Source organism: Trichosporon asahii (genome assembly GCF_000293215.1).
Source record: "Trichosporon asahii var. asahii CBS 2479 unplaced genomic scaffold scaffold00018, whole genome shotgun sequence".
NCBI lineage: Eukaryota > Fungi > Basidiomycota > Tremellomycetes > Trichosporonales > Trichosporonaceae > Trichosporon > Trichosporon asahii.
The window spans coordinates 786099-810711 of NW_014040906.1; the positions used below are offsets into that span (position 1 = coordinate 786099).

General features: G+C 55.3%; 8 protein-coding genes across 8 annotated transcripts; 4 read left to right on the top strand and 4 right to left on the bottom strand.

The window, feature by feature from the left end:
- Nucleotides 1-976: 976 nt before the first annotated feature.
- On the top strand, nt 977-2023 carry A1Q1_08216 (mRNA binding protein; the record flags this gene model as incomplete). Its single annotated transcript, XM_014326363.1, has 3 exons — nt 977-1013; nt 1062-1153; nt 1556-2023. 3 exons carry the CDS (start codon nt 977-979, stop codon nt 2021-2023), a joined length of 597 nt encoding a protein of 198 aa, XP_014181838.1.
- Nucleotides 2024-2212: 189 nt separating this feature from the next.
- On the bottom strand, nt 2213-4227 carry A1Q1_08217 (cell cycle arrest in response to pheromone-related protein; the record flags this gene model as incomplete). Its single annotated transcript, XM_014326364.1, has 5 exons — nt 2213-3376; nt 3424-3516; nt 3555-3713; nt 3899-3997; nt 4045-4227. 5 exons carry the CDS (start codon nt 4225-4227, stop codon nt 2213-2215), a joined length of 1698 nt encoding a protein of 565 aa, XP_014181839.1.
- Nucleotides 4228-4769: 542 nt separating this feature from the next.
- A1Q1_08218 (uncharacterized protein) lies at nt 4770-5231 on the bottom strand (the record flags this gene model as incomplete). Its single annotated transcript, XM_014326365.1, has 2 exons — nt 4770-4975; nt 5015-5231. The coding sequence occupies 2 exons, from the start codon at nt 5229-5231 to the stop codon at nt 4770-4772; spliced, it is 423 nt and encodes a 140-aa protein (XP_014181840.1).
- Nucleotides 5232-6970: 1739 nt separating this feature from the next.
- A1Q1_08219 (uncharacterized protein) lies at nt 6971-9030 on the bottom strand (the record flags this gene model as incomplete). The annotated part of the gene is made up of 3 exons (XM_014326366.1): nt 6971-7210; nt 7252-7348; nt 7406-9030. 3 exons carry the CDS (start codon nt 9028-9030, stop codon nt 6971-6973), a joined length of 1962 nt encoding a protein of 653 aa, XP_014181841.1.
- Nucleotides 9031-9664: 634 nt separating this feature from the next.
- Nucleotides 9665-10389, top strand: A1Q1_08220 (putative exosome complex exonuclease 1; the record flags this gene model as incomplete). The annotated part of the gene is made up of 4 exons (XM_014326367.1): nt 9665-9724; nt 9876-9981; nt 10026-10234; nt 10282-10389. The coding sequence occupies 4 exons, from the start codon at nt 9665-9667 to the stop codon at nt 10387-10389; spliced, it is 483 nt and encodes a 160-aa protein (XP_014181842.1).
- Nucleotides 10390-12277: 1888 nt separating this feature from the next.
- On the top strand, nt 12278-13888 carry A1Q1_08221 (uncharacterized protein; the record flags this gene model as incomplete). The annotated part of the gene is made up of 5 exons (XM_014326368.1): nt 12278-12309; nt 12369-13043; nt 13095-13173; nt 13227-13379; nt 13457-13888. 5 exons carry the CDS (start codon nt 12278-12280, stop codon nt 13886-13888), a joined length of 1371 nt encoding a protein of 456 aa, XP_014181843.1.
- Nucleotides 13889-15345: 1457 nt separating this feature from the next.
- Nucleotides 15346-17800, bottom strand: A1Q1_08222 (uncharacterized protein; the record flags this gene model as incomplete). Its single annotated transcript, XM_014326369.1, has 6 exons — nt 15346-15661; nt 15725-15775; nt 16217-16770; nt 16808-16880; nt 17012-17419; nt 17472-17800. 6 exons carry the CDS (start codon nt 17798-17800, stop codon nt 15346-15348), a joined length of 1731 nt encoding a protein of 576 aa, XP_014181844.1.
- A 420-nt stretch (nt 17801-18220) lies between these two features.
- Nucleotides 18221-21050, top strand: A1Q1_08223 (MMS2 protein; the record flags this gene model as incomplete). The annotated part of the gene is made up of 9 exons (XM_014326370.1): nt 18221-18238; nt 18302-18366; nt 18414-18506; nt 18554-18570; nt 18611-18694; nt 18735-20103; nt 20146-20784; nt 20826-20946; nt 21009-21050. 9 exons carry the CDS (start codon nt 18221-18223, stop codon nt 21048-21050), a joined length of 2448 nt encoding a protein of 815 aa, XP_014181845.1.
- Nucleotides 21051-24613: the final 3563 nt, after the last annotated feature.

Genomic DNA, 24613 nt, shown 5'->3' on the forward strand with positions numbered 1-24613 from the left:
TGATGCGTGCGATCGGGCTTGATGATTCTGCAGTGCTGGCACCACCGGGGAGCCGAGTTCACGATAGGGTTCGGCCGACGAACGTAGCGACTCGTGTGTTCTTCGTTGGGGTAGTTTTCAGGCGAAGAAAACATAACCCTCTCTTCCTCATCCTCAGCGATAACCGAAAGGGAAACGGGGGGCACGGTCGAGGTAGAAGCACTCTCGTCCGCCGCGGGTTTGTGGGTTACTGGAGCAACCTGTGGAAATGAGCAATGTCGAAGCTGAAGACCCTACATCTTTGGCATAGCCTGGTGAGGTGAAGATGATCTATTGTTAGTTGCGCTGAAAAGAACAACTCACGGCCCCGTACGACCACATAAACATGAGCCATAGAATGATGAAGCCGATCGCTAATCCGACTGCAACATGAGCGAGGAAAGACAGACAGCCTTACTGCCAGCAGCGCGACGATATGATGCGCTTGGGCGTCGTTGAATGGACGGGACGAACGAGCGACCGACAGCGACGTAGAAAGCGTAGACTGAGATGCCCAACACAATGCTGAGAGTTTAGAATATGCAGATGTCTTTCACTCACACCACCACCCCTTTCCTCTTGACCCAGAGATCGGGCCTGTCAGCTCTTCGAGAGTCCACTATCCGCGCCCAGAGCTTGGAGCCATCGCTCTTCATGGTGGTGTGGAAAAGGCGTGTAAGGCAACAATCGGTGCTAGCACCATGGCCTCAAGGGAAGTGCAGTTGAGGGTGAACGTAGATGCAACACGGACGTCGAAGTAGGAGCGAATCCGGGCACGGTCACTACGATCACAAAGGTACGTCAACATTGCTCGTGACACGCTAGGTTACGTAACCATTCGATGAGCCGCTCTGCACTAGCGTCCTTTCTGGTGGCCCACACAAACCACCAGGCCGCGCCCTGCGCAGATTACTCTGTGTATAACACACCGTTGCCCATCTATCGCCATCCATCCACAATGTCTCGCACCGTCTACGTGGGACGGTTGCCCCGAGGTGCGTATTGGCTGCAAGCTGGTTACTAATGTGCAGATGCTACTAAAGCCGATGTTGAGGATCACTTCAAGGGCCTCGGTCGCATCAAGGAAGTCCGCCTCATGTCCAACTTCGGTTTTGTCGAGTTCGAGAGCCCCGATGTAAGGCCGATTCCAAGGTGACACTGACACAAAGGACGTCGAAGCTGTCTGCCGTGAGCTCGACGGCCAACCCCTGCTCGGCGAAAGGTAAGACTTGTAAAACCCGGTTGTTAACGTCAGGTTGATTGTTGAACCGTCCCGCGACACTCGTCGCCGCGACGCTTTTGACTCGTAGGTGCCGTGTGTGGCTGTTGCTAACTCAAGTCGTCCTCCTCCCCGTGGTGGGCCGCGGTCTCGCGGAGTTCGCATCTCGGTTGTTGGCATTTCGGAGGCTACTAGCTGGCAGGTGCGTTCCAACATGTCTCTGAGCTCACGCGTAGGACCTGAAGGACTTTGGGCGTAACGGCTGCGAATCCGTCATTTTTGCCGACATCGATCGCAACACTGGCAATGGGTGCGTAGCACAGTGTATGTATATCTAACGTCAGTGTCATCGAGTATCCGTCGATGGCGGATGCCGAAGATGCCATCCGTCGCTTGGATGGAACCGAGATCCACGGAGTGCCTGTTAAACTTGAGATTCAGGTGAGTTCCGCTTACGTTCGACCTGACACCCCTCAGGAAGGCGGAGGTCGCGAATCTTGGGACAGGCCTCCCCCCCGCGACTACGGTCGTCGCTACGATGGGCGCGATTCATACCGTCCCCGCGAACGCTCCCGTGAGCGTCCTCGTTACGATCGCCGCGACAGCCGACGCGATGAGCGCTACGAGCCCCGCTATGACGACAGGCGTCCTCGCGATGATCGCTACGACGACCGCAATCGCGAGCGTTCGCCCCGTAGAGACCGTGACTCGCCTCGCCGTCGCGATTCGCCTCGTCTTGACCGCGATTCGCCCCCCCGCGACCGCGATGGTTCTCCTCCTCAGTAAATAGTGATCCTGAAAATCGTTATACCTGTTTCCCCGGCCGAAAGAATGAAAAGAGTGCTCCCAGTTGCTTGTTCAAAGGTACATTAAGCTCAATCACGGTGGCGATAATATATGAGACCGGCGACGGCGGCTACGACGATTACGGTGGCTATGGGGATCGACTGTCGCGTAAGCGTCCAAGTTTCAATGTTAACTCACAGGTGGAAGGTTGCGGTGCGCGTTGACGTCGGCATCACCTTCCTGGAGTTTTTCGCCCCTCAAAGTGTCGGCCGATTCACGTCCGCTCTCGGATGAATCCTTCTCGTTATAGACAGTCGTCGGTGCAGAGGCAGAGGAGCGCCTGAGTCGATTCAGAGCTGCCTTCGAAGACTCCTCTGTGACTGCGCCCTCGGCTGGCTGATTGCCCCTTGGCGTTGAAGATCCAGTTGCGTTTGCAACTGATCGCAACCCGCGTACCGCCAACGCCGTCTTTGTACTCAAGCGGCGGCGACGCGACTTTGTGGTCTTCCGTGGACTCGAGTCAGCCAGATCCATCGTGGCGAGCTCTGCAGCATCAACTTCATCCTCGGCTGGATCTTCCTCGTCAGCGAGATCATCTTCGCTCAGTTGCTCGTTCATGACTCTCTCCTCTTCTTCTTCTGCGGCCCTCCTGCTGGCCTCTTCCCACTCGCGAACGATTCCGCGAAGACGGTCCCGCTCGGTTTCCCACGCCGCTCTCTCCTGCTTCCAGCGCTCTTCAAACTTAGAGCGCCAGGCTTCCCAGCGCGCTTCGGCTTGCTCCACGGCGGTAGTGACGCGTTCAGCAATTCCGCTCTCGAGCTTGCCCAAGCGGTCCGTAAGATCTTTGACCGTTGTGAGCGCTTCGCTATGTTGGCTCTGAAGGGTCTTGGACAGCTGAACGGTCTCCGCCATCTCGGTTTCCAGCGTTTGGATTCTGTTTGAGAGCTCCACCTTCGTGACCTGGTCAAGATTGTTGTCATGAGCCTCCTCCTCTGGAGGTCGTTCCGAATCCCCACCCGGCACGACGGTGACGACGCTTCTGGCGTCGTCATCGTCGTTAACATCCAACGATTCGGAGCGAAGAAGAATACCCTCCATCTCGCGGCGGCTTTCCTCCATCTGTTCTCGGACCACAGAGATCTCGCGTTTCAAAGCATCTTGCTGTTCAATCTGCCCTTCCAGCTGACGGATCTTGTCGAGCTGAAGGTTTAATGACGCTTGCGTTTCTGTGATCTGCGATTGCAAAGAGATGAAAGCCGCAGCCTGAGGTCCGTGAGGGCCAGCCAACGCAGCCTGAGCTTCAGCGGACGGGTTTCGGAATTGCGGAGGGATGTACTGAGACGCTGATCCGTTCTGCGAAGGAGGCTACGCATTAGTCATTGCCAACAAGGTAAACTCACCAGACCACCACCGAGCGTGTCCTGCACGTCGGTCATGGCTGTCGTCAAGCCTTGCAGCTCTTGACCGGACTCCTTGCTGCGATTAAGAGCGTCCTAAGGCCAGTGAGCGTCGCGTAGCAGACGAGACCTACCTGAAGTTTGTGCAGTACATCATCAAAGTTGAGGCCGCTCTTTCCGCCCGCACTCATAATCGGGGGGCCCATGTGGCTCAACGGATTCACGGCAGCTCCGCTATTTGACAGGCTGGTACCTCTGCGAGCGTTGTGCGTATCATTCTGGTAGTTTGCAAGCTCCCTACGACGTCAGTTTCAGGACGTGCCCCGAACTCACCGTGCGCTCAGGGAGGCGTCGTCTGGGCCGAACACGCAGTAAGCTCTCGCCGACACCTTGTGGTGAATGATTGTGCGGTTGTCTTCACTGATGATGTCGATGCCGAATTCCTGTGACATGAGCGACATTAGCACCTGCGACTTACGACCATGTCTTCGCTCTTCAGCTCGTAGGGATCACTCTCCACTCCCTCAGGGGAGAGACGCACACCGTTGATGAACGTTCCATTCGAGGACTTGACATCCTTGATGTAAATCTAGCAGGTTAGCCACCCCACAGCCCATCGCTCACCTTGCCGTTCTGTTCCCATATCTCTGCGTGTGTTCGCGAGAGCACCTTAGAATCGAAGTAAGCGTTCCGCTCACCGGGAACCGTCTTGTTGTTTGTTTGGCGCCCAATCTTGATCTGAACCGTCAGAACACGAATTCGCATTTCACACACCTTTTGGCCTGGTGGGAGGTGTATCATCTTCATCTGGAACGTATCCTGGATTGGCCACAGGTGAAGGCTCGGAAAGGGCCCACCCCAAGACGGCTGTCCCGACATGGAAGGCGTCCCATGCTGAGAGGTTGCGTGCATTCCTGACTGCATAGGCGAATGGTGTTGTTTCGAGCTCACGGGCGAGCGCTGTGCTGGAGGGCGACTCCGTCGAAAGGAATTGGTTTGTTCAGGCTTGAAGTTTGGACACAGAGAGAGAAAGAGAGAGACCGTAAGTAAAGCTATGAAAGATTTAAGGCCAACGTGGATGGATGTTGAGGTCGCTGGAGGTGAATGTCATGACGAGGTCGTCAGTGCACAACAGTGGCCAGATAACCATTCACGCCCCCGGGGCTCAGTTAGGAAGTACGCGATTTGCTTCCGCTCTTCGCGTCATGGTCCATGGCAATATCACGACCTGACCCGAGCAGTCCTGCAGCCTGCAGAGCTGCAGAGCACTATCCTCGCACTCTCAATACACAAAGCGAAGACGATATACATTTCAGAACTTATTTGGCTATGGTGGTCCATCAGACGGGTCACGGAAAAGGGCTGGCAGGAGGGCTGGGTGGCTCCGGCTCGACCTGGAACAGTCCAAGGCGACGGACACCACCATCGTCAACAGATTCCTCCGCTCCCCAGCTGTCATTGACGCTGCCAAGCTGATCTCTCTTGCTGTATCCCCCGTACTTGGGGGGGCGCATGGCTTCACGAGCTGCGGGGTTGGGCGACGGGCCACTGCCCTCTGCACATGTCAGCGAGACCAAGCCTCGTCGAGACTTACTCAGGTGGTGCTTAGGGGAGGCTTTCGAGACGTTAGCAGGCGAAGCCTGGGAGATTGAAGCCTTGCTTGAAGTTAGGGGTGGCTGGGAGGGCGCGGCTGCCGGAACGGGAACGACGATGGGAGCCGGGGCGAGAACGGGTGCCAGAACGGGAGCCGGGGCTGCAGCAGGATTGGCCTTGGGTGGGCCGTGCGCTGCCTCATATCCTCGCATGCGCATGATGAAGTGTAGTTGAAGAGTTTCCGACGAGTGGAAGCAGAGGAGTGTGGCGACGATATGGGTCGAGAAAGAAGGACAACGACAAGAGAGGCATCGGAGGATTAAGTAGGATTAAGTAGGACGCCAGACCGAGTGATGGGGCGCGGTCGCCGCAGCGTGCACGCGTGCGACAGTCCTTTGGCCCTTGGCCCATGGGGTGACAGGGCGCTCGATCGCCCTCGAGTTGTCGCGCCTAGTGTGCTACTGTGCTACCGCTCACGCGTATCAGGCGCGAGTCGCGACGGACAACGAGGGGCGCTGGGGGGCGGGGCGGTGGGGTGCAGGCGAGGGCGCTAGGCCGATCGAGGTCCTCGTAGGCCCGAGGTCCCTTGTGATTTTGTGCAGTGCCATCTATCGCGTGAGTGAGAGTTCACTTTAGTCCAACATATGGGAGTCCGGGAGAGACGACGCGGTACGCGGTCATGCAGACATCATTGCGTGCACACTCTATACCTAGCCATCTAAGTCTGAAAACGTTCATCGAGCGGAGGCTGCGTGGGAACTCGTCGACCTGCTCGTCAATCCTTTTTCCATCCCAATGTCCCCATTTCCCTTCCCGCTGAACTAGCGAGCTGATCATCGCTTCTCCAGTAAACAATCATCTGGAGGGCAAGCACCACGTTGAGGAGGGCACCGCCGGCAAAACCCCAAAAGATGAGAGGGTCGTTAACTTCTTGTTGGGTCGTGAAAAGTCGCGCGAGACAGCCGAGTAGTCCACTGAAGACTGCAAACGCTGAGAGGTTGCCAGTGGAGCGGTTCTTGTGGTTTTCCATAATCTGGGGAGCTTTCGACAGAAGGGAAAGAGGAATCGTACACAACTGAAGGAAAGCAACTGGAAAGGTCAGTTGACTGTTAGCATCATTTACTCACTCGTCGCTGGCGAGCAGAGCGTTTCCGACCAAAGGAAGAGACAGGACACTACCATAATCACGGCGCCGACCAAAACACGGTTGCGCTGAGAAGTTTGACGAGGTGAGGACAACGGAGTCGGTCCGCTCAGGCTGGAATAGGAGGAGCCCTTTGGCAGAGTGTAATGGAGAATCATGAGCGTGATGGCCATGTTCTGAATGGTGATAAAGAAGTTCTCGCCGTACGTCGAGAACGGGAAACCGCCTCGAGTGTTGTACGCGAGGGTTATGGTGTATGATACAGTCTCAAGAATCTAACTCATCAGTTGAGAAAAGAGTCACGAACGTACATAAGCAGACAGGGACAAGCCTCGTGCCGACTTGGTGTTCAGAATCTTCACGATCTGGGGTCAACAGTCGTCTCATCGATGACCTTACCTGAGGCACTTTCAAGGTGCTGCCTCCGACTACGATACCGAACCCCAGTCCTTTGGAAAGAGCGTATTTCAGACATTCGACCTCTGTAATGTTGAAATCATACACCAGCACTTTATAGCAGTGCTCCCCAATGAGGGCCTCGGCTGGCCGCCGCAGAAACCAAGGAATGTGATGGGTGAGAGCAGTCACCTGCTATTAGTGGAAAGCGAACTCACGTGCGTACTCACCGCTGACTGCAAAGACGACATGGTGGGTGGATGTTGTAGATATTGCAGTTACGAGAAGGGCGGACAGGCGTAACTGGACGCGTCAGGGACGCGTTGGATTAGAGCGTGGCTGCAATCGTCCGTGCCTGAACAATTGTCGTGGTCTTATCCATCTATAATGTGTTGTCTACAAATAACCAAAACAGAATCATGCGCCTGCACCCAAGCCCGCAGCCTCATTGGAAGCACCCTTCAGACCGCCCTCCACGAGTCCGTGGAACCAAAGTTCCGTCTTCTTCACGCGCGCTGCGACATCCATGCCCAATTCGGCAGCCCCAAACATGGTACGATAATAAGCAAAATCGAAGAGAACTTTGAGAGCCGACCTCAGGAGCCCGAACGAGAAGCCGTCTTCACAAAGCTCCTTGTAAAGATGCTCGCAGTCCGACTGATAGACTGGTGGTCAGAGGCGTCGTAGAAGAGACTCACTTGCTTGGGCACAGTATTGTCCGACGATGAGGTAGATTCGATTGGGTCCATGTGTTGTTGCCAAACTGATGTCCAAAGACCGTTGGAGGTCAGAAAGCTTCAAGATCATCAGCAGTCGTCTGCATATCAGCGTAGTTACACGACGAAGACATACCGCGGTACCGTTCTGAGCATCTGAAAGATTCCGGCCAACAACCCCTCCGTATCCATGGCTGCCGCACGAAGCTTTGCGACCTCCTTGCTCCCAGACTCTGCACCCTCTAATAGAGATCGTGGCCCCTGTCCGTCTTCACCTCGGTGGTGGCCTTCTTCCATGCTGACACGTCCGGTGATGGCGCTCTCCAGGAACGGATACTGCTGGTCAGTCGAGTTACGGACGTCGCTTACCATGTCATCGTCAATGTTTCCAACCAGTCGCGCGTACTTTTTACGCTGCTTCGACGTCTCCTCCGAGTTGGGCGTCATTAATGAAAGCCAAAATCTGGCATAGTTTACCCGAAGATCCGGTGGGATATCAAAGTATTGGCCGTGATCGAGGAGACACACATCAAAGTTGAAGGGAGACGTCGAGTCCTTTGCTTTCGGCCGAACGAGCAGATTGCCGTGGTGGGGGTCGGCATGGAAAAAGCCATCGAGATAGACCATCTTTGAAAAGATGCGCGACAGCTCTTGACTGACCTGGTTGCGATCAATGTGGTGCTTCTTCAGATACGCGAGATCATCGATGCGAGCACCATTGATGAATTCCATGACCAAACAACGGCGTTCGGCCCAAAGCACCTTTGGCAAGTACAGGCTCGTCTTTCCACTCAACGGTTCGAAATTGCGACGGCAGTGCAGCGAGTTGGCCGCTTCGTGTCGGAAGTTGGTCTCTTGCGGAAGCATCTCGTTCATTTCCTCACCCAGCCATCCAAATTCGAACTCGGGAAAAACCAACTTGACAAAGCTGATGGCAAAGTTGACAGTCGCAAGATCGACCTGAGCGAACTCTTGCAGGTCTGCGTGTTGAACCTTGACGGCTACAGGTTGCCCAGTCTTCCGATCTACGGCGCGATGAACTTGGGCCAGCGAGGCGACCCCAATCGGCGTCGGGTCAAAGTCGATGAACAGGTCGTCAATACCCAGCCCCAAGTCGGTTCGCAGCATGGCATCGATGTCTTCGACAGGCGTAGGAGTGCACTGATCTTGCAAAGGGGTGAGGGTAGACGTCCACTCCTTGGGAAGTACCTGGACGGCGGCCACATGCTGTCCGATCTTGACGTAGATCCCAGAGTTCTTCTTGAGGGCTTTCAGTATACGTTCAGCGGAACGCGTGTGGCATGCCTTACGAGCTTGCCGAATGATGTCCTTGTTGCCATCCAGAGGGTTGCCTTCATTGTCGCAGAGCTTTGACTCTTTCGCGAACGTCCTCTTGTAGTCCCAGACGTCTTGAAGAACGGCCGACATCAACCGCGAGCATCGCACAATGGCCAGTGTCGAGTGCCGAAACGGCGGATAATAGTTGTAAAGGGCGATCAACGCGATGAGTACCGCAAGCAACTTGGCCAGGCGCTTGGTCCGGGGGGACTTTGAGCTTGATTCATTTTGCTGCTCGTGCGACGTTGCGGAGGAAGACTTGGACCGAGCAAAGGATGCAGGCTGCAGGCGCGGCGGTCGCGTGACTGTACGCGGAGGCGGATGAAGAGCAGCGCAAACTCGAGGAAGCCTTGCGGCCTGTCCGGTGACAAGAGTGCTGGGCCGTAGCCGAGTAGCACTTCTCGCAGCTAGTCGATAGGACATCTTGAGTTGTGATGTTCAGAAATCACAAATGTCGACCACCGGTCCCGATGGATGCCGTAGCGGACCATGGACGCGGAATATCCGAAGTCACGTGACTTGCAACCCGTCTATGTCCTTAAAAGCGCTGGATGTCTGAACTTTTTTTTTTCTTCTTCTCAACTCATTTTACGGTCTCGTATTATTGTAGCAGCGACAGGGCTCCTCCCCAGCGTTGCCCTACAACGTGAACCAAGAAGAACTCAAGACAGGATTATTTGCCAGCCTGCTGCTAACCGTGTATCTGTCAATGCGTGTGTTGGCGTGGCTTGTCTGGCCTGGGTTTTGCCTACAATTGTACTCGTCTGTTTATGAATTTCAGTTGTTCTGCGTCGTCGCGTCGTTGTTTCGCATCTCATCACCTGACCTGTGCTGCAGACTTTGCTTGCGCTCGCGGGTTTGCGTAGTGAGCAGAACTTCATTCGCGGTGTTGCGGACATTTTTTTTTTCACGTGGTCATGAACCTCCACCGACCGGACGACGATGTGATCTCCGCGTTACAGCAGATTCCTTTCACTCCTCACCATCATCACCTGTTAGCCAGCCGGGATGTCAACAACTTTCGACCGCCGCCGAGTGCAGGCGCCTGAGGGGTCACATGCTCCGATTCGCGCAACTCCAGAGCAACCAAGCTATGGACACGAAACTTCGCCGTCTTGTAAGCAAATCAAAGAGACTCTCGCTAAAGTTCAGTTGTGAAGACCGGTTTAGTTACCCAAGCGAACGGAAGCGCGTACATTGAGGCCAGCGGGGTCAAGATTGCATGTTCAGTGTATGTCAGCATTTCTGTTCTTACCTGACGGATCCAGCTTCGGCCCACGACCAAAACCTCCTCCTTATTCCCCGAGTGGTACACTGAATCTCGAAGTCAAATTTGCCCCGTTCGCCAGCCGAGTGCGCCGAGCGCCTTTGCGAGTAAGTGTCATGTTGACCGTGAGCTGATCTTATGCAGGACACAGAGCCAGTTGACCTCGCTGCCGTTTTGTCGCAGTTGCTCTTGCCAGCTCTGAGGTTGGATCTGTTTCCGAAGCTCTCCATCGACATCCATATCCTCGTCTTGGAAGCGGACACGGATGCGGCCGTTCTGTCGTCAGGATTGACTGCAGCCTGTGCCGCGGTTGCCGACGCGGGCATTCCGTTGACTGGGCTGGTCGTAGGGTCCCTGGTCGTGAGCGATAACGAGGAGCAGCAACAAGGGGTGATTCCGGACTGCAGAGTTACAGCCGGCGTGATGCCGGCGCTCGGGAGGCTCACGAGCCTCAGTATGACTGGGGAGAACACCTTGGACAGTGTTTGCGAGGTGAGGTTGAGGCTTTTGTGTAGCTGACGAGTAGATGATCGACAGCGCTGTGGCGAATGCCAAGACCATCCACACTATTACTGCCCAGGCGCTTGTAGACAAGGCCGGCCCATGACGTATGTCGGCAAAGTCTCGAACGAGCACGTCGCGCCGTCGCGAGGTTGAGTAGAATTTCAGCATGTAACACCATACGCTCGATGCACCGCGCGATTTCTGGCCCTGCGCGGCCACCTAATGTGATCGCCCTGTGGCGACACCGTCTGATCTTGACTGCCTTTGCACGCTTGGGCACGTCTGTGGAAACATTACGAATGTCGCTACGCTCCCCGGAGCAGTCTGGTAATGGCCACGTGGCGTTCGTCCCAGTGCCTCCACGACAAGCAGAGCGTAGCAAGGGTAGATACAATCTTCTCACGGACCTATGGTGGAAGTTCGTCAGCGCAGAGGCGGACTTGCTGTAACAAGCCCGGTGCGTCCCAAGGAGCCCCACCAGCCCCGTCTCGAGAGTAGACCGCGAATTGGGGGCAACGGGCCCAGCATGAACATGTAGAATAATCATCTCATCGACACAACCCACGAGAGGCGCGCTGGAGGCTGCGAGCTGCACGACCGCAGATGTGAGTCGCCGCAAGCCGCAAGCTGCCGCCAGTCGTAAGCCGCTGTCCCATATTGCAGTAGAACAACTGGCCCCTGGCCCCTTGGGATGCGGGCACAAGGAAACGCCGGGCATATCCTCAGGTCTCTCAGCCTCGGGCGCGCGGGCGCGCCTGCATTGCGTAGAGCTTGAGCCTTCGCCGTCTGGCGCTGGCCGCCTTGCCGCTTGTGGTCTCAGCCCGCCTCTCCCCCGCGCCCAGCGGATCCGAGCGGACAAAGCCTACATCGGTCAGACCCGAGGTGAGGGGGCAAGGCGTGTGAGGCTGGGGAGGCGGATGTATCTCGCCCAAGTGGCATACCCTGGGTTAGCAAGGGCACTTTCTGGATTGGGAAATTCCGAGCGCGATCCTTGGAGGCTGAGTCATTCACAAGGTCCAAGCCCGTATTGAGCCCCGCCGGTAGAATCGTGGGGAAAGTGGGGTTCCCCACAGGGCAACGCGGGGAAGCGGGGTCAAAGTGCACTTAGACGTAATAGCTCAGGGACAATTGAGAGCTTGTACCCAGGTCTGCGTTGCTGGCCTAGCTCGCCACTCAAGACCGCTGCTGGTGTGGTGGGCCCCAGGAGACCGCCCGCGGGGAGGGTCGCGTTGTGGGTGAGGTAAGGCTCTGGTACGCTGCCAGGACGTTGAGGAACGATCGCTGAAGACTGCGGCAAATCCTGGATGGGCTTGGGTATCCTAGCCTGTCGAATTGCTCCCTCGTGCCCTCGAGTCTCTTTCAGGTCCCAAACCGTCACCAAAATCGACCGCCGCAGCGCTGCTACGCTAGTCCTCTAGTCCTCTGATGATTTGGCTGGGCGCCTCCGGCCTCCGGCTGCAGCCCATCCTGTCGCGCTTTACCTCTTCTGAGCTCCCATACCCAAGCCCAGCGCGACTCGCATCTCGCATTGGCAAGGTGGGCTATCGAACCCAGGCTCCAGACCTGAGCCTCATCGACTGAGTTTCCTCCCCTATCTTTGAAATATGCCTTGTCTCAGTCCCTCGTCCCTCAATCCCTAGTTCCTTTAGGCCTGATGGGTCTGCGTTGCCAACATCGCCGTCGTTCTGTCTCCGCATCCCTCCTGGCTTGCCTCTTCCCCCGCGATCCCCTCCTGTCGTCCAGTATCGCGAATCATCCTGCATCTGACAACCTTCACATCGCCGTCTCATCACCTTCTCATCGACGACAACGACACCACTACTCACTTCTGCGATCCAACAGGTATTCGCTTACTCTCTGTAACGCCCAAGCTACGTTTACTACGTCTCGCCACCGACCATGTCTGGGGCGATCAAGATGGAGGGCTTCCAGTGAGTTCACTCGGTCCCGCCGCACACAACACAGGTGTCGGTCTTGCTGACCTGTGCAGACCTTCCAGCGGGCTGTCCTCCAGTCCTTCGCGGCCATCCATCAGTCGCCCGTTCTCCGACGGGTCTATGACTGTTGAGTCGTCTATCCTAAACTCGTTGATGAACCCTCCGCAACAGTTCTCGTTCCAGTCCCCTCTGCCTAGTCAGTCCCCCACTCAGGGTTTCGACTACAATATGGTTTCCCCTCACTCGAACGCCATTGAGCTGCCAGGCAGCACATCTCCCCACAGTTTCCAGCCTCACGCCATGTTCAACCACCTCAACTTCAACTCTGAGAATCGCGAGCCACCGGTCGTAACTCCTGGCGAAGGCGAAACTCATCGTTCGCGATCCCAGTCATCCTCTCGTTCTTCTCACATCGGGAAAGCTCCTCCCCCTCGTTCCCGTTCAGGACGTAAACTCTCTATGAGTGACGTGCGGCCGTCGTTGCAAGCCGGTCGCGGTCGAACGATGCAACCACCCCGGTCCATGTCTTTTCACACCGACACAAAGCCCAACGTGCTCGCTTTAGGAGCGCAACGAGCCAACTCTATTACCTCTGCCGAGTACAGCTTCGAGCAGCAATACGGCCTGGCTATTCCTCGGAACGACTTTGGCAGGAGCTTGTGGGGACCCGCGGGAAGTGCCCCGTCTGCCCTTCCAGAAGGAAGCTTTGATGGTCAGGGACTTGAAAGGTGAGTGGACATTAATGCCGTGCTAACGTTAGCCCTGTAACCCCAGCTCAGGGAATGCAAGCTCTCCTTGGCGAGGAAAGCCGCAAGCAGCGCAGGCGCGAATGTCACAATCAAGTCGAGAAACGTCGCCGTGAGCACATCAACGCCATGATCGAGGAGCTCAACAAGCTCCTTCCTGCGAAGTTCAAGATGCCGCTGGACGGCGATGTTGCGGTCGAGGACGAAGAGGAAGAAGAGGTTGACACTGCTGCGAAGAAGAAGAAGAGCAAGCGGGCCGCATCTTCGTCCAAGCAAAAGGATGCAGCGCAGTGCAAGGGTCGAATCCTCAGCGACAGTGTGCAATACATTCGGTACGTCTATGTTCCGGCCTGCAGCTGACGGTCAGTGACCTGCAAGCTGTCAACGAGCAACAGTCGTCTCGCATTCGCTACTTGGAGAGTCTCCTCGTCACCAATGGAGCGAACCCTTCGGAGTCTCAGTCCTGGACCTCTGACGATAAGCCTGCAAGCGACAGTGGCCCCTTCTCGGATAACATGCGTGGTAGCCCAGAGGCTGAGCAGCTTGTTTCTCTGCCTCAGAGCGGTTGGAATGGCTTCGGCTCTAGCAACATGCTGGTCTTCGAGACATCTCCCACCGAAGCCTCGTCTGGCCCCGATAACCAGCGTTCTACACCAATGTCTTCGGGCTCGCCTGAGACAGACAGCAAAGACCCCGTGGTCTGGGGTCTGCTGGACCTGACTGAGGAGGCGAATGATGGTCATCGCAAGGACGACCTTCAACAGTCCTTGAGTAACATGGAAATCGAAGTGGACTCTGATGAAAGGCGGCCATGGGCTGCGTATTGATCGCCTCTGTCCGTCTCGTTGTAGGTCTTTTGACCAGGTAGTTGTATAATCTTATGTCACGCTTCACGTACAGTACGTTGTTCTGAATTGTAGACCTATCAAGGCGTGGATATATGCAGACGAATGCTCTACTGTACAATATACAATGCGATGGCCGCTAAACCACTGTAAAGGTTAGCTAGCTTGATCCTTCATTGGACTCACGTTGATAGCACAAACATACATATATCTGTAGAGTCAGCGGCAACCTGGAAAGCTGGACTCACACTGCAGCAGAAGGAAACTTGCCAGTGTATCCGCTGTTCCTTCCGGATTATAGAGTTGTGTCACAACGAGCTGATTAGCAGCGGCCGGGGTCCCAGAAAGCAGGATGGCCACGAATGTCCTGACTGTTGGCGTGAGTAACCAGGCCTGAGATCGGTCCTACTTTTCTGGTCTGGAGGAAACATTTGCGTGTTTTTCTGCAGAGCTTGAACAACAAACCTGATGTTAACAGGATTAGCAATGCCTTTACTCACACGCTGAAGACAGGGATCAGGATCACTACATTAGCTGTGACTTGCGAATGCACATACTTTTAAGCGCCGTCATGGATACTATCGCCATGATTGGCAAGTCCCTCCAACGAGTAGGTATCTTTGAGGTCAGACACGTTCAGAGGTGCCACTCACCTCTAAGCGGGCGAAGCTAGAGCCCAGAACGATGAGAGCCATCGGGACAGTCACAGCTCCAAGATATGTTGTGGTCTGCAACAGGAACGACAAAGGCGGGTTTCCGTCGGGCGCGTTTGGCATGCGAGTCCCCGTCCACTCCGTTGTCTCTGTCAGGAGAGCTTTGAGAGGCTGAATGAGAGAGAACATGATGCCTAGCACGACTGCCCACGTGGCTATCGGGACGCCACGCAGAACTCGTAGACACAGGTGATAGAGGCGTTTACGTCCGCGACGCTGAGTACCAGTTGGTGCATCTCGGGATAGCGATGTTTCAGAAAGACCGCCGCTCGTACTCTCCTCCGGGCGGGACTTCAGATGGCACGGATTGGGGTGCGTTGGTAGCACAGCCAGTCGTTTCCTGTTGTTTGACCTCTCTTCGCTTTCACGAGGTGACGCGTGTAGCCATTGGCCCTTGTCGTCCGTGGAGGGACACCACAACTCGTCAACAGGACGACATTCTACGTCACGCACACCGATCACCGGCGAACCCCTCCGCAAGGGACTCATTATCTCTGTGAGCCTTGTTGCGCACCTCTTCAACGTGAGAAGCCTATCTTTCCAGCGATCTCTGAGGGGCGGAGGATCACCAATTATGTGCTGTTCTTCAAAATCCCACCCACAAAGCTGTTATCAGCGAGGAGTGAGGCAGAAGGCTCACTTTGTGGACTCCTAGTGTCCAAAAGCAGACGTTCATGACAAGCATGAAAATGCTGGGTGGTCAGCTATGCATGGGAGTTTTTCCGCTCACGCGATGTACGCGACGCCTAGATCCACATCGGTGGCTGGGTTGAATGGAGGCTCCTTGGCCATCGTTTGCACCACTGCAGTGGGCAAATTTCCTGACATCAGAAATCGGAATACTTTTGCAAGCAATGGAACCTCACCCCAGTTGGAGATAATCCCCAGATCAAGGACTCCCCATCGAAAATCGCGAGGGACGTAGAAGAGTTCTCGAATCACCAAGCCTCCGAGCAACCCGAGCAACTGATAAATGACCGCCATCATTGCCAGGGGACCGAATGCTGATATATTATCTGGTGTGAAGGCGGAAACCATGGAGCTGAAAATCAGGCAAGGCAGAGCAACATTCTTGCAATCAGCGTCGTTCTGAAATGACACTTACCATTGTGATGATGCTAATGCCCTTCGTGCTGCCCGGTGGTAAGACTCCTGTCTTGGACACCGTGAACCCAGTCAGAATGCAGAGAGCCATGTTCAGCGTTGGCACGAGTGCTATGATCAGCTGACAAGTCCGACCCGTACGCACACACCCTTGTAAATGATCTGTCCAGCAGATCCCCCAGCTGTCATTATGAGTTGAGTTCGTGACCGTGACAGTGCAGTGCATGTTTGCGATAGACGTGTGTCCATTTATGTGGTCACCTTGAGCAACTCCACCAGCTGAAATCCGAATATGGGGCTCGGCCGAGTGCCGATATCGGTGATATCCGAGGAGCATGGAGCACCGTGTCTCGGATCTTAATGCATTTGTACATGTTACTCTCCAAAATGCTCGAGCCATTCGTCGTCATCGTCCTCCAGAAAATCTAGGCAACCTGGCGAGCAGCCAAGCCATTGTATAGGTAAATTAGGAACTCCTGCAACTGTTACCCACTCAAACCGCTCCTCTGCGGCATCCAAAAAGATCCTTCGGGTCACTCGCACGTTTTCCTCCTCACCCTGTTGCCACTCTTGATGTTTTGGCGAGGGGCATGGGCGATAGTAGGGATTGTCCGAGGCATTGTCGGGCCGGAGTACTTCGTTGGATCGAGGGAAGAAATCTACACCGGCTCTCTCTCTCGCCATCGATGTGCAAGCACTGCGTACCGCCTGCAGAATCCGACCCAGGCCCTTGTCGCGCAAGGATGGCGGTAAAAGATCAGCAAGAGTCTCAACATCGAGCAGAGGGTGTGAACGGCCTCGTCGCCAGTCGTCCCAGTCGAAATCTAAAAACGGGGGTTTCCCCAGCGGTTGGCGAGGGGATAAGAGTACTGAAAGGCAAAGGGACGTTAAGCGTGGAACGGTACCCGGCTGAAGAGAGGCTTTCGGAGACAGTACACGGGGAGAACCGCCATCCTTCGCTTCCCTCGCGGGGGGTTCTCTCCATTTGTTGGGATGCGCTGCAAACTGTTCCAAAGGGAGCTCTGTGATGGCCGCCGGAAGATAGGACTGTAACGATGAGCAGGCTGCACACTACTACCCTCACGATATTGTTGTTGCTGATATTAAGCTCTTTCAGGTGAATGAGAGAACCTATGGCTGCCGGTAGACTGTCCAGCCTATTGCTCCCTGCCAGTCAGCTCGCAAACGAGGCTGAGTCTCACGAAGACTCAACACTGTTATGTTCCGGATCTCAAAAAGGGCGCTGGGCAGACTGTCCGTAAGTCGAGAATCCGTACGGAAACGTTACCTGGTCAACAAGTTGCGAGCAAGGTACACCGCAAGATTTGGTCGTGAGCCCTCCACTTTGTCGCCCATAGTGACAGCCCCAGTCCGGCTACGGGTGAACGTACGCGAGCCGTTGGCCTTGCGACCGGGAACTGATGCTCCCTCCTCAACGACCGCAGGGGGAAGCAGACCCCGAGCCCGCAGAACATGGTCTTGACCGCCTAATGCATCTGCGGAAGCAGGGGCTGATTGCGTTCGTGCAAACGGTCGGTCTCGAAGGCGGGGAACGAAGGGTGCACGGGGTGGAGAAGCTGTCGAAAGGGGCAGAGAGCGCAGACGCATTGGCGAACCTGTCGGGGACTGCTGCTGCAACGTAACCAGATCACGGAGATCAGCTATCTTTGTGGACAGCACTGTCAAGCCGCAGCCTCTGAACATCAGCTACTTCACCAGATATCACTCACGAAATATCGAGCTCGCACCTCGCATTATCAACACATTCGCCAACCTTTTTCTGAATCCACTCGTCACTTCCGATCTCTTGCTCAGCTGACCCATACGACAAGCGTCGACCAGTTCCGCTGGCGGCCAACGGGCGTGGAGAGCGGTCGTGACTGTACACTGGGGTCGGGAATGCAGCTGGTAGTCCATCCTTTTCACGTCGTACAGGTTTCGGTAGATGTTGCGTGGCAGATCCGGGCCCGTTCAAGTCCAGCGTCTCAAGTGTAGCTGCGAATGGCAATGGTCGAGAGGGTATGGAGTCCCAGTCGGGCATGGGCTTGGAGGCCGCCGAGAAGGGATCAACAACCATTGTCCACGGCCGCATCGAGCTGCGACCCCGCAGGTCGTCTAACTCGGTTTCGCTGATGGAAGCAAGGGTCAATTGTGCGCAAGAGAACGGTGCCATGGATCCTCGACGCGTTGGAGAGTCGCGTGGTGGCAAACCAAACGCGTCCCAGAGCAATTTTTACGTAAAAGAAGATGTGTGCATTACCCGCTGTTTAGCAATTACTAATCCCTTCTGGGGATGAATCCAAATGATTCCAGTGATAATTGCCACGTGGGAAAATCTTAAAGCGTCCTCCCAGGTATGCGCGATGAATCATCCGCATCGTCATCGTCGTCTACTCAGCTCCCACTGTCGCTAGATAGGGGAAGGCTTTCATCATAACTATTCTTTACCCAACTTCCTTCTTCATCTCACTTTCCCCAAGGATTTGAAGAACTGAGCATGTCTGATCCTTCCCAGGTAAGCTATCGGAGATCATCCCTTTTGATGCGCGCCCGGGAGGGCAAGGAAGGCTCGAAGTAGGTTGCTGACGCGAAGCCCACCGCAGATGACTCGACGGCGACGGCGATTCTTCGTCAGAAGAAGTCGTGAGTTTTTGTCACTGGTTTGCTTCCCAGTGTTGTACTGACAGCAGTCCTAACCGCCTGATGGTTGATGAGAGCCCTTCGGATGACAACAGTGTCGCTGTCCTCCACCCCAACACCATGGAGACCCTCGGGCTGTTCCGGTGAGTAAGCGAGTGTACTCAGAAAGTGGGGCAACGCTGACAAGTAGTGGCGACACCATCATTGGTGCGTGATTCGCCAAGTGGCAAAATTGCTGACTGTTCAGTGCGCGGCAAGCGTAGAAAGGACACTGTCCTCATCTGTCTGAGCCAGGATGACATTGAGGAGGGCAAAATCTGCATGAACAAGGGTTCGTCTTCAAGCAGTGAATGAAGTACTGACCTGTCCAGTGGCCCGCCAGAACTGTGCTGCGAAGCTCGGCGACCTGGTTCACGTTGCTCCGGCCAACGACATCAAGTACGGCAAGCGGTACGTATGGCTCGACCTGGGCGCAACTGACGTGACCAGTATTCATGTCCTTCCGTTCTCTGACTCTGTCGAGGGTTTGTCTGGCAACCTCTTCGACGTCTACCTGAAGCCTTACTTCCTCGAGGCGTACCGTCCCGTCCGCAAGGGCGATATCTTCCAGGTTCGCGGTGGCATGCGCACCGTTGATTTCAAGGTCATCGAAGTGGACCCTTCGCCGTACTGCATCGTCGCCTCCGATACCGTTATCCACACCGAGGGCGACGCTCTCGACCGTGAGGCTGAAGAGGCTGACCTCAATGCTGTCGGTTATGATGATCTCGGTGGCTGCAGGAAGCAGCTCGCGCAGATCCGTGAGCTTGTGGAGCTTCCTCTTCGTCATCCCCAGCTTTTCAAAGCCATCGGTATCAAGCCTCCCCGTGGTATCCTCATGTTCGGCCCCCCCGGTACTGGAAAGACCTTGATGGCTCGCGCCGTCGCCAATGAGACGGGCGCTTTCTTCTTCCTGATCAATGGTCCCGAGATCATGTCCAAGATGGCAGGAGAGTCGGAGTCAAACCTCCGTAAGGCCTTCGAAGAGGCCGAGAAGAACAGCCCCTCTATCATTTTCATCGACGAAATTGACTCCATCGCTCCCAAGCGTGACAAGACCAACGGCGAGGTCGAGCGCCGTGTTGTGTCTCAGCTCCTCACCCTCATGGATGGGCTGAAGGCGCGTTCGAACGTCGTTGTCATGGCTGCGACCAACCGTCCCAACTCGATCGATCCCGCCCTTCGCCGTTTTGGTCGTTTCGACCGCGAAGTCGACATCGGTATCCCCGACCCTACTGGCCGCCTTGAGATTCTGCGCATTCACACCAAGAACATGAAGCTCTCGGATGACGTTGACCTCGAGCAGATCGCCGCCGACACGCACGGCTATGTCGGCGCCGATATGGCCTCGCTCTGCTCGGAGGCTGCTATGCAGCAGATCCGCGAGAAGATGGATCTCATCGATCTCGACGAGGACACCATTGATGCTGAAGTTCTCGACTCTCTTGGCGTCACCATGGAGAACTTCCGCTATGCCCTCGGTGTGAACAACCCGTCTGCACTTCGTGAGACCGTGGTGGAGATCCCTACCACGACCTGGAACGACATTGGTGGCCTGGAGAAGGTTAAGCGCGAGCTGCAGGAGACCGTTTCCTACCCCGTCGAGCACCCAGAGAAATTCCTCAAGTATGGCCTGTCTCCGTCGAAGGGTGTTCTTTTCTACGGCCCCCCCGGAACCGGTAAGACTATGCTCGCCAAGGCGTAAGTACATTTATCTAGGTTACCATACTAACTCCTCCCCAGCATTGCGAACGAATGCCAGGCCAACTTCATCTCCATCAAGGGTCCCGAGCTGCTCACCATGTGGTTCGGTGAGTCGGAGGCCAACGTTCGTGATGTTTTCGACAAGGCTCGCGCCGCCGCTCCCTGCGTCATGTTCTTCGACGAGCTCGACTCCATCGCCAAATCGCGCGGTGGCTCTGGCGGCGATGCCGGTGGTGCCAGTGACCGTGTCCTCAACCAGATCCTCACGGAGATGGACGGAATGAACGCGAAGAAGAATGTTTTCATCATCGGAGCCACCAACAGGCCTGATCAGATCGACCCCGCTCTTCTTCGTCCCGGGCGCCTCGACCAGCTTATTTACATCCCTTTGCCCGACGAGGCGTCGCGGTTGTCTATCCTGGAGGCTACGCTCCGCAAGTCGCCCGTCGCACCTGGCGTGGACCTCGGCTTCCTTGCAAAGAGCACCGCTGGCTTCTCCGGTGCCGACCTCACTGAGATTTGCCAGCGTGCCGCCAAGCTGGCCATCCGTGAGAGCATCGAGTCTGACGTCCGCAAGGATCGTGAGCGCAGGGAGAAGGCTGAGGCTGCTGGTGGTGAGGGTGAAGTCGACATCATGGACGAGGAGAACGACGAGGACGAGGTCCCTGCCATCACAGTGTAAGTACCTGCTTGAAGCTCGGGCGCCGCTAACCTTTCAGTGAGCACTTTGAGGAGGCGATGAAATTCGCCCGTCGCTCAGTTTCTGACGCCGACATTCGCCGGTACGAGATGTTCAGCACGTCGCTTCAGCAGTCTCGCGGCTTCGGCAACAACTTCAAGGTACGGAAGAAAAGTAGCGTCAACTGACTCCACAGTTCCCCGAGGGCGATAACGCTGAGCAGGGTGGTGCTGCCTTCCAGAATGAGGCGGACGATGACGAGTAAGTGTTCCCGTCATTCGTTGCTGACCTTCTCAGCCTTTACGCCTGAGCACCGTGATCAGTCTGTTTGCATAGTTACCACCATGAATGAGAAGAAGCGTTCCGTAGAAAGTACATGAATATTGAAGTCTACCATGTGTTCAGTCAAACTTTTCCACTTCCACCAGTCAGTCTCCTCTCTGAAACCACCAGCCGCATGGAGACTCCTGATCACGGTAGTCGACCCTGCCCTCGATACTGCGATTCTCAAACAGCACAGGCAGATACATCTCTGCCTCTGGCCACTGAGGATGAGTTGTAGTCGTACGTGAGGATGAGGCTTACCATTTCGGTCCAAGGGAGCGAAGAAATATCATACCATGCGGGGACCATTTCATCCGTTCTGAATCGTTCAGCGGTCATTCACCGATGTCGCTCACTCAACTATCTCCCCTGTCCACTGACGAACCACATACAGGTGAATGTGGGCAACCACGGTGTTTGTCACTGCATGCCTAACAATCGCGATTCTACCGCGTTCCTCCAAGGCAGCTTCATCGACTACGAGTCCACATTCCTCCTGCGATACTATAAGCCAAAGGCAGGTCTGGCAGCACTCACTCTGATCTCGCGCACGACGCATTGGGCGAGCGATTCGTTCGGCTCCAACTTCCCTCCGAAACCATTTATTCTGACGAAGGTAAGCCATATCACAACTCGTATGGAACAGAGACGGAAGACTCCCGAACGGCACGCACCTACCCTTTCCAAAACCTCTCTTCTTCCTCCCAAGCAAAACGAGCGTTGGTGAAATCGGAGGGGCAACAATGAATACCAGAGGGAAGTGACCGTTTTCGCAGTTCTGCGGGCTCAGCCAGCCTTCCAACGGTTCCCGAAAGTGAAGCAACTCTTTCGCTGGGTCTGGTATGTCGAGGCCCAGCATGCAAACAACAAGTGTAGCTAAGGTACATGTTTGAAATTATATCGTGAGCTCGTTTGAAGTAATATCATGAGCTGCGTAACTACGCGACGTCACTTACGGGGCCCCGCGGGCTGACGTTTCATGCTAAGACCGGCTCGTCGAGATCATCGTCTTCCTTACACCGCATCCATCATGGACGAGCTTGCAAGAATTCCACCCGTAACGCGTTTTCTCGTCATCTCCACTGTTATAGTATCACTGTGAGCGCATGGGAAATCAATCGCTGACTCAAAGGTCGTGTCTAGTGTCGTTGATCCGGCCGTGGAGCGTAGGTTTGCTTGGCTGTGCTAGGCTAACATCAGATTGCGCTTAATTGGCCTCGGACGCTGAAGAGACTGGAGGTGAGCAAGCATATTCCAGTAGCATACCGATGCTGGGACACTGACTTGTCAGCTATGGCGACCTCTCACGGCATTCCTTTACGGAGGTGACGGTATTCAATTGATATTCAACATCTTCTGCCTGTACCAAATGTCATCAGCTTTGGAGTCTAACAGGTGGGTTTCGACTTCTCTAGTAGCACTAACCGAAGCATTTTTGGTGGCTCTGCATCTTATGCCTGGACGATCCTAGTACTTGCTGTGTTGATACTCGTGAGCGAATTCTCTCACCCGCGTAGTTAACCATGAGGCAGTTAATGCCATCAGCATCGGGGCTCCGGTTCTCTTCAAATCGCTGCTGAGCGCTTTGATATATCTGTGGGCCAGAGACAACTCGACCTCCAAGGTCACTCTGTTCGGACTTGTCAACGTACCTGCGCGAGGTGAGTCGCTGACCGGCCAGACCCTTGCTGACATTGAGTGTACCCTCTAGTTCTGATTTGCTTGGACGTCATTCAGACCTCTTCGCTTCGAGGAGCTTTACCGTCTGTCCTTGGTGTCATAGTTGGGCATGTTTGGTGCGTGTGGCTGCAAGAGCGTATCTGACTTCCGCAGGTGGTTCATCTCCTCATACCTGCCTACCAAGGCCCCCGTTCACCTGCGTCGCCCCAATCATCTGGCCATGCCAAGGTGGTTTCAGTCACTCTTTGACCGGCAAATTCTACAGCCTGCGCATCCTGAATCAGCTTCCGGGGCAACTCGTGTTGTCGGCAGTTCCCAACGTAGGCAGACTCCAGGGGAGGGCTCAACGGTCCGCCATCGCTGGGGATCAGGGCAACGTCTGGGCGCGGAGTAGGTCTGGAAGGCGACCACCCAGTCCGCTGAGTAGCTTGTATGAGACGCTAAGTTTGGTGATTCGCATCTTCCACGTCCCTGGGTTGCATAGGCACGATTCGAGCCACTAGTTGTGCGTTGGCAATAAGTATCTTGTGAGCTTGGCATTGCAACCGTACCCTCGTATACGCTTGGGCTCCACGTCTCCAGCTGCACGCCGAACGGCCTCAACATATGCATTTACCCGTCCATCCTGTTCTTCATGCTCCAGGTCACGAGGTCGGGAGACGGCTCTCGCAGATGCAAGGTCTCCCACGGTTGGTGGCCGGGGCGCCAGGCACGGTATTTTGCATCCGAGTGTGGAAAGGCCCGTCGTCTGGAATGGTCACGTGCAAATGGGCATCAATGGGGAACGGGTTGGGAGGAGTCACGTGACGGAGTGTTTACGTAAGCAAGAAGTGTTACGTAATATTGACTTTTAAAACTTTGACACCCGACGCTCCAGGACTACTTGGAACTGGCTTCCAAACTCGATTCTCACCCCGTTGCTCAGCATTAGGGGACCACTGAGAGAAGTTAGGAAGGAGGAAGAAAACACGCTCTCCGGATTTCAGGTCCTTCTCTTACGCAGCCGATGGCGGAGCTCAGGTAGCATGCCCATCAACCTGTCTTGCCGCACGGTCTCTCAAGGAGTTGTGGCACGTCCTGACTCCTCTCTTGCCCCCTCCCCCCCCCATGCTCCCATGCTGTTCAGAAATGCGTAGGACCCAAAATTTGAGCGTTCACGCAAACGTAGTAGCTGGATGGGGAAACAGCGATACATGACCCACTAAATGAGGCCCGCTATGTCATACGTTTAAACTCGCCAGCCCAAGCGCGGTGGGGTCACAAATCCCTTGCTTGAAGCATAGGCTGGAAGAGATTGCGGGACCCCAAAGGAAGCGATGGAACATTGCGGAATGATTCCAACGCGACGATGCGCTACCAGCCCCCCGGTCATCGGTCTCCTGAACATGTGAACTCCCACAGCTTCCAAACTTGTATAGCTCATCCCCTCAGGCTTCGAACCAAGCTCTTGCTATGGATGCAACAGCGATACTGAACGCATCGGGTAACCTGGGGTGGATCGTCTGCATGCATCAGATTAAAGGTTGCTTGGAGCGTTCCTTCCTTGCAATGGGAAGCATTGTGCAGCTGCCTAGGAAGCTGGCTTGTCCGCTCACGCCAACCGTGCCAGTTTGTGCCATCCGGAGATATGACGCAATCGTCGCCAGGCAATACACCTACGTGCATGAAACTTTTAAAGCAGGCGGGTGAGAACGGCATTGTCCCAGGCTGACGTGTGTTGTCAGGCGGTGGTGGGCGTCAGTTGGGCGCCAATTGACCTTTTGAGCCCTAAGGGATGCTGATGGCGTACTTCTTTAAAAGTTTTGACGGTCAAGCGACTGCTTT